This window comes from Anarhichas minor, unplaced genomic scaffold (assembly GCF_050575085.1).
Source record: "Anarhichas minor isolate MPS153535 unplaced genomic scaffold, ASM5057508v1 ptg000004l, whole genome shotgun sequence".
Classification (NCBI taxonomy): domain Eukaryota; kingdom Metazoa; phylum Chordata; class Actinopteri; order Perciformes; family Anarhichadidae; genus Anarhichas; species Anarhichas minor.
In genome coordinates this window covers 8,109,466-8,123,394 of record NW_027466450.1, presented here as the reverse complement: position 1 = coordinate 8,123,394, position 13,929 = coordinate 8,109,466, and the positions used below count along the sequence as shown (strand labels likewise).

At 43.9% G+C, this 13,929-nt stretch overlaps 1 protein-coding gene across 2 annotated transcripts in view; it reads left to right on the top strand.

Annotated features, from left to right (window-relative positions):
- LOC142968377 (plakophilin-4-like) overlaps positions 1-13,929 on the top strand; it is a 52,556-nt gene that overhangs the window by 22,417 nt on the left and 16,210 nt on the right. For both annotated transcript variants that reach the window (XM_076108219.1, XM_076108229.1), the window contains exons 4-8: positions 2,999-3,130; positions 3,555-3,748; positions 4,272-4,854; positions 10,611-10,781; positions 13,693-13,903. In XM_076108219.1, coding sequence (XP_075964334.1) covers positions 2,999-3,130; positions 3,555-3,748; positions 4,272-4,854; positions 10,611-10,781; positions 13,693-13,903 — 1,291 coding nt within the window. The remainder of the gene's footprint in view (positions 1-2,998; positions 3,131-3,554; positions 3,749-4,271; positions 4,855-10,610; positions 10,782-13,692; positions 13,904-13,929) is intronic.

Below are 13,929 nucleotides of genomic sequence, written 5' to 3'. Positions count from 1 at the left end.
TTGACTGTCAGATACGTAGTTTCCTGCAATCTTGTGATTTTTAAATAAAGAAAATACCAAAATAATAAGTACAGTCAACAATTTTGGTGTTAAATAGCCTACTTATAATTTGACTGTTTTGGTTGATGTCATTGGTTACCTGCCCAGCTCCTCAAACCACAGCTCGATTTCTCACAGACGACAATTATTTCCACTCACTTATTCTTGTTCCCATTGGATGCCTAGCAGGCTCATAATTATACGCCTGTGGTCCTTTTACATGCTTATAAATATGTATTTTTTAAACCTCAAAGTTAGCACTAGAATTCAGATTTATTATTAGTTAACCTGTGACACGTCTGGTTTCTTTGTTTTAAAGTTAAAATGAAAAGTGCCTAACAAAAGCTAGTCCAGATTTCACTGTAGTGTATATATAGATATATCTTTTTAAAACCCACATCATTTTCCAACACATTAATTAGAAGTAGTGAAATACCTACAAAAAAGCAGTGAGGGAAATGTAAATACAATTCTTATGAGCTGCAGACGTGCTCAGTGTCTGCATGGGTGCCGCTTGACTGTAAACCGTATTGTGTAGTTTTATCTAATACATAATTAATTTACAAGAAAATGTTTTGGGGGGGGGGGGGGGGGGGGTCCACAGAGTGCGTTGACAACTGGGGTTACTAAAGTGAGCATAAGTAGTAGAGATACATATTCAACTGCAAAATAAGTTTTAAAATCTATCTCCTGTGGAAGAACTTACAACTCTGTTCTTCAGCTTCGTAGAGAAAAAAACGAAATACTCTATCCAGAGTGGCCATGTTATGGCTGAAAACGGCAACATTGAAATTGTAACTTATGGGAGACTTTATTGTGAATGTCAAAAATCTACTGCCATGCATAGCTAACGGAAGCCAGTGATGTTTAATCTTCAATGTGTGAAAAAAGGGGCTTCTGTCTCTCTTTCTGTCTTTCCAGTTGTCTCCCTCTCTTCCTTCTCTGTTCTGGCTTTTTGGCATCTCATTTATCAAACAGGGTCAAGGCTCAGTATAAAAACCCTGTGGTCTGAAAGGACACACTGTGTGCCAGACACAGAGTCACTGCTGGGATCGGAGGAGACAAAGCACTAGTTCAGTCCTGTTGTTATACGTTTACAGGACATATAAAAGCTTCCTGGTCTTATAAAACCTAGACTCTCATTGTTTTTCTGTAAATACTTTAACAAGTCTCTTGTATCACCCACATGAAATTTTAATGACGTTCTCTCTGTATGTCAGGGCCCGTCGCCAAAGAGCACTGGGGTCCAAAAAAAGTTCATGCAGAGAGAGAAAAAAAAGAAGGTGGATTAACACTTGCTGCATCCTCTGCAATGTGTGACAATGTATTATTGAGTAAAGTTTTAATGACCCTGTTAAAGAGAGGTGCTGAGGGTGCTGCAGCAACAACAACCCACCCCCAGGTGGGTGAGGTATATTATGCATATCATTATTACTTTTTTCCTGTCACATTACACCCCACCTCTCCCGGTTGCTGTCACCTGTGATATATTTGTTATCCAAATATATTTCAAGCAGCGCAAGATTTCCAGATGGTTTCCACAAAAATCTTTTTTATAGTGTGCTGTAGTAATTCGTCTGTAGGCCTATTAATATGAGGCGGCAGGAAGGTTTGGACCAGATTCAGGCTCTCTAGCATGAAGAAAATATAATTAAAATCCAGCTTTTAACCAGCAGTTGCATTAAAGAAATGTGGCTTAGTGCTGTCAGTGTTGTTATACGGACGAGTAAAGTAGCCTACATTTCTTAACTGTGCTGTTTTCATACGGCCATATTGTTTTTGCTGACAAAACATATGGGTCTGTCAAGGTGTGAGTTACATGGTTGCATGGTTGGTATGAAAGTGAGGGCGTTTTGCACAAGTTTAATTACGTCCAACTGTAATACTGTGGTTTTATTAGCTAAATTACAAATTCATTGCGTGCATAAATTGAGAAAATCACATCGTATCAAAAGAATATTGTGAATCTTGCACAAGGGTCATGATGCTCCCTAATTGTAACTAGAGGTGTTTATCTTGTTAAGAATAAAAACAGAGAAAAACAAGGAGAGAGAGAGAGACGGTGCAAAAGTGAGATTGAGTGGGCGAGCAGGAAAGCGAGACTAAACAGAAACAGAAACTTTAATTTATACGGTTGTCATTTTAAGCAGGGTTATGTATTCAATTAGAAATAGCAGCACTGTTGAAAGGGACACAACTGGCAAGGTGTTTTGCAAATAGTGAGGATGTTTGAGTCCGACTGGACCTGCCGAAGTCACAGAGGAAAGGCGGGGCCGACCGTCGCACAACAAGCCAAATGTGTATTCTGGCAATCTGACCTGTGACCCACTTCAGTCCCATCTGTAAATGGGCAAACTTCCTTAGATCTTCAGAGGTGGGAGTGCAAAATGCCAGGTGGTCAAACACCACACTTCGCTTAAGTGTCAACAGATTTACTCAACAGGTCAGTTTGGGCAACAAGGCGGCTCCTTCGTGGGATTCAACGCTTATTTTCGCACCCGCTAATCGGGCAGGATTTTAAGAAAAACAACCTGGCTGCCAGTGTTTGCCTCTCTGTTCCCCTCCACTTGCTGGCTTTTGTTGCAGTGATTGCAGAGTAACTCATTGACACTGGTCACGCTTAACTAGATTGGGATTACGGGGGGGAACATTGTGCACAGGGGACATAAGAGGGCTGATTCCAGTTCCTGTTTTCCACACTGGTTGTTGTCCTGAAGAGAGGAAGATGTAGGGGAATGTTAGAGCAGCGAAACTATTCCGATTTAATGACTCCACCGTACACAAGCGTGAAACTAATGTCGCGGAAATCATTGTTCGTTGTTGTTTTCTCTCAACTCCATCAATTGTTCACTGCTTTAATGACTATTATAATCTTTCCATGCAAAGCCCGAACTCTTATTGTTTCAGACTCGAAGCCTTGCCTCTTTGTCTGACTCCCTGCTCTGCTGTGTCTTCCCAGATGCCGCCGCCTCCGCCGCAGCGGACACCAAGTCTCGGGTGACTGACAGCTCCCAGTCGCCCAGCTACCGCATCAGGACCGAGTCAGAGCAGGTGCCTCTGTACTCCCCGGAGCAGGCCTCCCTCCATGAAAGTGAGGGTCTGTTATTGCCTTCTCTCTATCGTGTGCGGTTTTCTTTTCTCTCACTCCCACCTTCGTTTTCTTACCTCATTCTATCGTTACTTCTCCTTTGATGATACAGAAAGCCTTTTTCCCCCCTGCAGCGTTGTCCTTTTCCTACTTTATACTTTGACTGTCATTTATAGCAACTGATCCCTCATCACAGCTTATGAAAGGCTGAATGTACCACGGCACACTGAATTACAGTGGTGGCAGAACAGTTCTTCCCCGCTGTGCCATTTGTCATTAGCAATGCTGTCTAGGTAAAGGTCATGTTTATTATGAAACCACGTATGATGTGTCTCCTGTTCCTCTAACCCGTCCTTCTACTCTCTCTCTCTCTCTCACTATTTCTGCATTTAATTTTTGGCCTTCTTTTTCTGTCACGCTCTCTCAGAGTCCGCGGGGAATTCGCGTAGCTCAACTCAGATGAACTCGTACTCGGACAGTGGCTACCAGGATGCCGGCAGTGGCTACGTCAGCAGCCAGAACCTGGGCAAGGCTGAGCTGAGGATGCAGCACTCCTTCCCTGGCGCCGGCACAGGTACCCTGGGGAGGAATACCAGGGCCGAGGGCCAGGCTTCAGCCCAGGTACTGCCAGCAATCAACAGACAACATATTGCAGTTTTCAAGCACAAAATGTATTTTTAACGTATTACCTTCTGAGTAACACCAACATATATTCAGTTTTTTTTTAGTTTTTTTATTATTAAACAGTCACTGCTCACAATGTCCAAGGCCTCATAAAGTTTAATTAGATAATTTACTATTAGCTTTTATAAGACAACAAAAGAGAAACACCAAAATTGCTGTTATATATTTTTTTTCAGTGGCGGTAGTGAAGTAATGCTTAAAGAAACAGAAGGCACACAGGTCACTGAGCACTGTGACATGATCATGCTTCATACAGCGCTGTACACACAGACCACTGAGAAACCAAATGGCGCTGTCACACACAACAGAGGGGGGGGGGATTAATATGGCCCAGAGTGAAGTCATCCCCTTGTCATGAATTGGTTTATGTAACGCTGTGTTTTTTAGCATGTCATGCTTGTTAATGATTTTATAGCTCCTGAATGAAACAAATGAAGCCATATTTGGGTTTTTTCTGCAGGGTCCGGCAGTAACAGCAGCTGTGCCTGGTCGTGCTATGCGGAGGGTAAGCTCAGTGCCTTCTCGCTCTCACTCGCCAGCCTACGCCAGCAGCATGTCCCCGTCCCGCGGCTCCTCCCTGCGTACCTCTGTTGGCAGTGCCTACGGCTCCCCCATTGTAACTGAACCCAAACCCCTCTCCAGCATCTTCTCCACCACCTTGCCCTCTGCCCAGCGCACCAGTAACAATGTCGGCGGTAGCGGCTCGCCGTACTCCATGCAGAAAAACTCCCCTGCTGCGCTGCGACGCATGGGCTCCACGAACTCACGGTCGGGAGGCGCCAGCCGCACAACCTCGCCTTATCAGGCCTCGGCGGGGTCATCATCAGGCCGCGTGGGCTCGCCTCTGACCATGGTGGAAGGCATCAACTCTCCGCTGACTAAGCAGCCCACTCACTCGTCGTCTCCAGTCAGGGCTAGTATGACCGCTGTGCCCCAGCACTTCAGCTCCACTCTGCCCCGCTCCATGATCCACAAAACCGACCCCTATGGACCCCAGAGTTATGACATTTACGAGAGGATGACACGACCTGACAGCCTCGCAGGTGCTCAAATGCACACACACACACACACACACACACACACACACACACACACACACACACACACTCACACACTCACAGACATTTACAGAGTTTCAGCTCAGCAGCCTGCTCAAACTCACTTTTTTATTCAAGCCGTTAATGTAAGACATCAATATTAGTCAAAGTGTTTATTACCTTAAAAAAGGAAAACATTGATATAATGAAAAGTAACAAAATATCTTTTAAAAAGGTTATTTTGAGTTTCATAGCATGTTCAGCTTGCCATCTTTGCCACATAATTGCTTTCCATAAATTCCTCTGAACTCCTCGAGTAGAGGATTTGTATTGCGGGCTGTCAATATTTGGTCAGCGGGACATTTCTTGTTGGCTTGTCATTGGCTCTGTGCTCAGCATAACGAATCCGAAAATAAACAGCGACTGTGAGGTCAGCGATTGTCCTGGTGTGAAGCCAAAACAGAGTTCCTGCAAGAAGACAAATATTAGCCCAAGGAGAATAATAGACTGCTAATCATAGTTAGTTTTGCTGTTTACAAAAGAACAGGAAACCAAAATAGTCGTCCTAAAGTAGAAGCCCACAAAGCTAACATGCGGCTAAGAAGTACTTTTTCGAATTAATATTCTAGAGCTTTGGAAAACACTTTAACCTTAAACATTTCAGTCAAAGCGAGATGTTTCACCACTGGGAGCCAAGAACAAGCTTTTTTCAGCTGCAGCTAAGTTGCGGTTCAAGTTGAGCAAATGTATCAAGAATATTGCTGGATGTTAAGTAAACAAGGAAGTTTTAATTTGCAGGTTAAATAAGTGAAAGGCAATTTAATTTTATACCTCTGTGGTGTAATAATACTAAGTTCTGTGGGAATCCATTACTTTGATGAGTGCATTACCGCGGCTATATCGAATGCACTCACCAAGGACAATATGAGGTGACTGTTTAACTGTGTTTGTGTACTTTAACCAGAACAGTTGAGATCAGGAAGATAACGATTGGGAAACCTGCCTGCCGAAACTGGCTTGTGTGTGTGTCATCCTTTTAGGACACACGCTGACTCATGTTTTCTAGCTGTTCAAATCTGGAGCCAGCTAATTTCCCCCCGCAGCCAAAGGAAGAGGCCATGCCTGTACTGATTCATTCCCAGCTCTCACTTCTTCTTCAGGTATCTCCTGGAGATAAGAGCGTAGCTATGACAAAATAACGAAAACCATAGTTATTACCTAGCAAAATCTATTCTCATTTCAGTATCGTATTATTATATTTTCAGCTGGAGGAAAAGAAAAAAAATCAATGTAGTCATTCATAACAGGTGAAAGCAGGATTCCACCGAAAGGCAAAAGGATCACTCTATATGACGGTTGCGAGGTTAATAGACTGTGTTGTGCTTGTCTTCATGCTGCCTGGGGATATCCTCAGATGCCCTGCTTGATGATGACGTTCAAGGTGATGATTTTTGGTTGCTGTGTGACGTCTGTTTCCTGTCATCCTCACTGTGCCGTGTTTGCATGTACAGTAGGTGCTGCATGTGCACATTTTTACCATGTTTATTGTGTTATCGGCTATAACATGACATGCTACCTCGTGGTCTAACTCTGTACTCTACTCAGAATATATTGAAAGATATTGTCACTTGGTTTTTTTTCACAGTATACATCAAGGTACGTGCAGCCCTCATCTTGAGTTTGAACCATACGTAAACAAACAGCGTTGTTAAACATTACAAAAGATAAACCAGTTAAGCTGTATATCGGCTATAACGGCGAGCTCGTCGCTCTACTTGGTGGGCCGGTTGTTGTTTCCCAGCCTTCATTGGCACACGCCGCCTGTAACAGATAACAATCTGTTCATAATCCAAACCGTCTTTATATCACAGAGCTAGTGGGACCTCTTTTTGACAGAATTCCTCATCTTACGCGTTACCCTTCTGCCAAACGTTCATTGTCACGTGCAGGTTCGTGAAAGTAGGCATTTACGTCACAAACGGGGTTTTCAGTCTCTGTCCTCTGAGCAAAGGGAGGCGCCAGCCTTGTTCCCCTCCTCTCCCTCCTGTCTTTCTCACCCCCTCCGTCTGTCCCTTCACTGCCTTCCTTCCTCTCACATACACCACAGTGGAGCCTAACCTCTAACACAGTAATTTGTCACAAGTGTTTGATGAGCCATAGTGGAAGGAAATGGAACGTTCACGTGATCAGGCTCAATTGCAAGCATTTGGCAAACGCCTTCCGACAGCCTAACCTTGATATTGTTGCTGTTGGCGGTTTTCTGTCAGTATCTATCAGAAGATGCTTTGTCTCCTTTCCTCTTCTCTCTTTTGCTGTGTCACGCATTGTGCGGTTTCCTTTTATTTTCCTTTCAGCAGACTTCTATCCCTTTACTTGTATTTGTTGTTTCTTATCTTATGCTCATCTCTTTTTCCCACCACCCACCTGGCTCCCCTCCCTCCCTCCACTGTCAGGAAGTCATATCTTCCCTCCGCTGCTGAGAAATGGGAAAATGAAGACAAATTGTTCTTAATAATGTGCCCGTTAGGTTTGATGTCCGTTTCAGAGCAGAGTGGGACAAACTGAGCGAGAGGAAATGTTCTCAGCCAAGCCGCCATGGTAGTTTTAACAGTTGTACACTTTTTGTTTACACCTATTCTCCCTTTTAGTATTACGATTTTTTTCACTAATGATCATTTCAGTTCTCCTGTTAATCTGGAGAGGTTTTTTTTTTGAAAATGATTCTTGTTGAGAAATGCAGTCAGATGCATCCATTTAAGTGTTTGTTTCTCCAGAGCAAGCACGCGCCAAGCCCGCCACCGCCCTTCATCTAGCCTCTGCCAAGTGCAATCTGTTAAAGCCACGGTGAAAAGGCTGAGGGGGAGAATTAAATGACTATAACGCACCAGGAATGTGGGCCATTCATCCTCAATAGACGGCAGTATGTTATTTCTCTCCCCGACAATTTGCAGATGCTTTTTTAGAAGTCACTGCAGCCCTACTACCAGGGGAGCAGACTAAAGAAGGCAGACGGATTAGTCTCCTCTAAGGTTGTTTGAATGTTGCTACGTTCAGGAGTCAGTGCTGCTGAGTGGCAGAGATATGCATGAAGGCTCCTGTGCCTGGGAGATTCTGTCCCTGTCGCTCGGTCACAGCCGGGCTTTACATGGGATGAGAAGTCTCTGGTGGTCCTAGACGGCCTCATTAACCCTCTTTTCATTTTCATCCTTTCTTGTCCTCCCCCCTCGCATATTCTCCCCCGCTTTCTTCTCCGTTGCTACCGCCCTTTTCCTTAAGTCTTCCCACTACCTCCTCTCTCTTCATAGCCTCACCCCCTTTAAACCTTTTGTGCAACTGAACTGATTTCCTGCCAAGCCGCTGCTAGTGGCTATTGTGTGCTCTGCCACAGAGTGAAAGGCTTCCTGCGCTATTGAGGGTGCCACTACAGCACTCGGCGGCAGCGGCATTATTCAGTTTTACTCCCTAACCCTTCACAACAACATGCCTGCCATTTCAGAGTATTTGTTTACATGTAATTCGTGGTTAAGTTTAACCACGAATATGAAATAGAATTCATTGATGAGCCTGACATTGTGAACCTGCACTATATTTTCCAGCCAAACTGTTTCATTTAGCAAAAAGCCAGAAGAGAGGACACTAAAAGCTGAGAGACATTCACCCTGGAGTGCCTAAAACCCTCTAAGCTGCTCTGAAAGCATTGCATTAAGTGGATCATTTATTTTATTTAATACTGTTTAAAAACCATTTCTTTTGAATAATGTAAAATAAAAATGAAAAACTAAATGAAATGTTATTATTTCCCCACCAAGCAATTTTTAAACAATGGAGAAACAACCCTGGTAGCAGGGAAGAGGAGGCGGGATGCTATAGGTAGGGGGCCTATAGATATAAAGATCTATAAAAGATCTGTTAATATAGTAACAGACAATTCAACCCAAAAGCATTTTGATGTAAAAATGTTACATGGCACAAAATATCCAAGCTATTATAGAGCAGTTAGACATGTCGTTTAATGGAATGCTACCAAACCTGACCAGGACACCCACTGCTCAGACTTCAGCTTTAATATCTTTAAAAGGCGTGGGTAAAAACTAACCATTAATCTAGATAATTCATCCTCCTATGCTTTAGTCATGCAGCTAGACGTTGGCTGGGTCTTTTGATGCCCCCCCCCCCCCCCCCCCCCTGCAGAGCTCTGCTTCTCAACTGCTTGGTCCTTCAGAGGTCAGAGTCAGTCTGGCCCCGCTATCTACATCTAAAAATCTTCATGCCGGAATTACAGCCATTTTCAAGAATTAGACCTTTTATTATTTGGATTTTGCAGCTTTACAGCCCATCATCCATCTCCTACGCAGCAATTTGTGAGTTAATGTGGTCATTTTCAGCCTGTCTCAAAAGACAGGACCATTCGATTTAATTGTGTAATATGCTTTAATCATAACATACTTTTTACTTATTGCTGTTTAGTTTGTAATGTGACTTTCTCCCTGCAGACCCTAATGGGGAGTAGGGTGTAGGAGACCAACAGGCTCTTTCTGACTGTCAGCAATGGGCTTCACTCGGAGGGTTGTAGCACACAGGAGGATTTCAATGCTCTAGAATTACCACATCCCCCTTTAAGAAAGAGCACGAATATGTGCTGTGCTCATGTTGTGATTTTAAGGCATTTTGAGGTTGGTTTGGTGAGGGGTCTCATGGCGGTGGGTCTTGTTTATGTGGACGGATTCAGAGCTACAGATATTGTTGTTCATTCTGTTATTGTGGACTGATTCTGAATCAGACAGGACTCGCTGCTTCACGTTGTCCCTGCAGCCGGTTGTTATATTGACTTTTGTGTCATTTTTTATTTATTTGCGTAAGTTCTGATTGGATCACTCACCTGTCAGACCTGTGTGTTTCCTTTTCTCACCTTTCTCAGGTTTGCTTGTTGCTGATTACAGAAGCTGTTTCCCATACCACACTTTTCCTTTTTATATCAAGTTTATAACTAAACTGTTATTTAGTTTTGTTCTTCTCTCCACAAAGTTCTTTGTTGTACAAATACAGACTACTTACTAGCTATTTCCTCTCCGGCTGGTGCAGAACATACGTGGATGAAGGCAGTTGACTGTGGTCCTTGTGTGTTATTTTTGAAGTCTATATTTGGGGCGACAAAATCAATTTAAAAAAGGGATTCCATTATTTTTGGACATAAATTGTTCCGGCAGGTGTGTCAACTTCATGTAATGTGGAACAACGATACACAGAAACAAGGAGAGCTAACAGATCGTTTTAACTTTTTCATTGTCTTAAAGAATCATGTTTAATTTTTGGAATGTTTTAGCCAATGCTTTTTTTTTTTAACTCATGTATACATTTTTTTCCTATTTGTTTACATTCATTTTTCATCCTGTGTATACATTAACTTACCAACCTGAAACTTGAGAGAGGTCACAGTGAGCATCATGGCTGCTGATGTTTTGTCCGTGTCGTGTTGTTGTTTGTGTGGTAGTGCGGAGCAGACGTTGCATATCAGTGAACCGCATTACCACGCAACAATGACATTAGCTTTGACAACAATTAAAGGAGACATGTGCTCTGCTGTGATTGATTGCCAAAATCAAGCAAATATCTAAAACTGATTTTCATACCGCAACGGGGAGGAGGGGGGGGACATGGGATATGAATGACAGAGGGCCCAAACCTTTGACACTTTACTTAGCTGTGTGTGTATCACTCTGCATCTAACGACTCATCCGCTGACCACTCTCCTTCATCTCCAGGAGTACGGAGCTCATACGCCAGTCAACACAGCCAGCTGGGCCCGGACTTAAGGTCAGCCATGTCCCCAGACCGCCACATCGCTCCGATCTACGAGGATCAAACGTTCCAGGGCCCGTTGTACCGCAGCCCCAGCCACACCCAGCCGGGCACCCTCTACAGGAGCGCCTCAGGTTGGTCCCACTTTATTTAGTATGTAAAAACCAGGAGGCAAGGATAAGTAAGGATGAAGAAAAGACACCCACAAGGGACACGGCACCAAATGAAAGCTGTCTGAGATGATGTGAAGGAAAAGTGACGTGATTGTGATTGAGACATTTTAGGTGGTACCTTTTATGTCAGTCGAGTCAAGTGTTGAAAAGTTCTCCAAACTGGTTACCAGAAAGAAACGTGAGCTCACGAGTGTAGGACTGAAGTTGAAAACGGTAACAAAAAGCAATTGTCAGTAAACTGTAGATTGGGAGTTTTTAATCCTAAATGTGCAATGTCATGGTAACTCTAAAGATACATTTTGTCAGTTTATATTCTTGTGGTTTTCACTGCTGGATATTTAGCAGAACAACCCTCAAAGTCCCAGTGAAACGGAAGTTAGAGCGTCTTTAGCTTCTGTACTGTTATCTACTCTGAAACCAATTATTTAAGTGGTGTGTGTACAGTTAATAGAGGGATTTAAATCAAGTCCTTCACGTGGTCAGCTGAAAAGTGGGCAGGCTTATAGAGCAACACGGAGCTGCAGAGGACTGTGCTGTTGAGTAATAATTTCACATCTTTATAGGCTATTTGTGTGGTTATTTTCTTAAACTTTGCAAAGTCTGTCTGATTTCGATTTAGTTTGTTTGAGTTTGATATCAATACAGAAGGTAAGCGGTCTGTCATTAGCTACCAGCAGGTACTGTGTTTCTATTACTGTTGCACCTAGCTAGCTAGAACCTATCGTATCATATCATGTGATATCCTAAATAAGGTGACGTTTAGGCCGGTTTGCAACAGTGTTGTCAATATGATAATAGTCTGTGTGTGTGTGTGTGTGTGTGTGTGTGTGTGTGTGTGTGTGTGTGTGTGTGTGTGTGTGTGTGTGTGTGTGTGTGTGTGTGTGTGTGTGTGGCAGATCAGACTATCAAATATATTTCATTCATCATATTCAAAAACTCCTTTTGGTTTTCTTACTTATTTATTTATTCTTATTTAAGCACAATTCTTCTCCCGTACCATTTTCATTTCAAGCGGACCCATCTTTGCATTCAGAGCACCTTCTTTGCTCTTATCAAGTGCAGACATTCCCTTTTTCTTCAAATCTCTTCAAAAACCGTCTTTTCCTCTTAATCCGCGGCCCCTTGACTCTGCAGTCTTTGCCCTTTTTTTCGGGAACACCATTTCTCTGTCCATCTGCCCTTTAGCAGTCCCGCTACCGATGTCATGTCTTTCTTCCTTGCCTTTTTTTTCCTCTTGCTTTTCTATTTTCCTTTCACTTTGTCACCCTCTCCTTCCCTGCCTCCCGTCTGCTCCTCCCTCCACTGCCAGCAGAAAGGGTGAGACATGAGTTAATAGGCAGGTACTGATATGTCATCCTGCCACAAAGGAGTCCATTACCTGTGTGTCACACTGAGAATGAAAAGAAGGCTGGGGGACAGCTTGGTTACCCACAGCCCACAGCCTGCTTTCTTCCAGCTCTCCTGATGTTGGCATTCTCGTCTCATCCCTCCTGCCTCAGATACACATGCTTAGTTTGCACTGGCACACACACACACACACACACACACACACACACACACACACACACCATTCAGCTTTCTCCTTGGCACACAGCAGATCTGCTTAGACCGATAAGTTCACTAATAAATGCTATTGATGCTGCGAAGAGGCCCCCAGGCGGGCCACTATAATGTGTTTATGCCGGCTGCATCGAAGAAGGCGAGTGGGGCGGAGCTGGAGAGGGGTGTTCAATATGGAGTCTTTGTAAGAGCTACCTCATTAGAAGAATCCAATTTGATGCCAGAGTTTTCTTTGTTATGTTGTAAAATGAAATTTCAATGGGCCACCCCCCCCCCCCCCCCCCCCCCCCCACCGGCTTTCCATGCATTCTTTGATTTTTTTTCTGGAAGCTTGCACTTTTTATTTTTTGCAGAAATATTGATCCTTGGCTGAAAAGATGAGAAATGGAACCCAAATAGTTTGACTGAAATTGCACTGCTACACTATTCTGTTCCTAATTTGTCCTCCCGTGTCTTTGGCTCTATTTTGGGAGATGACCATATTGCAGGGAAGTGCTGCTGCCCAACATAGAAGTGCACTGATGTGAGAAATTGTGTTTTTGGAGCGGCCCCACCAGTCGAAACGTCTCGGTTGCTGGTAGGAGGGGGCAGGAGCACGCACATGCCCAGTCCTGCTGGCACTCTGAAAGTGATCTAACCAGCGCAGCAGTCAGGCTGCCACACACGTCACGTGGCTCTGACGAGAAGGAGGGCTAAATACAACCAGCTCGTTTATGCAGTTCTGTGTTTTTGACCCATTGTGTTAAAAAAAAGTAGGTCATAATATGACTTGGAGCGAATGAAAAGAGGAAGACGACTGTTGTCGTCAGGACTGAATATTGGACCCTTTATCTGCATGCTTGTGATGCTTCTGCTCTACCAGTGTATCTCTGACTGTTCCGGAGCCGGTCATGGTTCACCGTTGCCTCTCTGCTGCGTTTGGCAAAGTTAGCTGAAGAACAAATTGGCGCAAAGGAGCGAAAAGGATTTTTTTTTGGATCTTCAAGCAAGTTGAGTCCCAGCAGGATCCCTTTGGTGGAACGCAATCTTGTAAAAGCAAAACAACATGCAAACAGCCCCTTGAAGAAGAAGACTTCTGCTTTGTGGAGCCATGGGAGCTGTGTTTTATCCTCATCATTAATTGGTTCCAGGTTTTAGAAGTTGCTGAGTCTGAAGGAACGGCCGCATGTTTTTTATTTTCAGCTCGGTTTGAGGTGGTATTCTACCGGTGAGCACAGCTCGAGAGTTTAGCTGAAAAGGTTTGTCGGCTCGCGTCTGTGTTTTTCCTTTTTAAACTTTCTGTCTCAAGCTTTTTGTTTTTTTTGGCCCTCAGGTGTGGGGAGTCTCCAGCGGACACCCAGCCAGCGCAGTGCTATGATCTACCAAAGAAACAATTATGCTCTTAACACAGCAGCCACCTATGCTGATCCCTATCGCTCAGCACAGTACCGGCCCACTGATCCCAACTACGCTCGCCAGGCTGCCGTCATGGATGACGGTGCTAACCGCTCACCCTCTATAGACAGCATTCAGAAGGATCCCAGGTAAGTACTGCTCACATTGCCGTGCT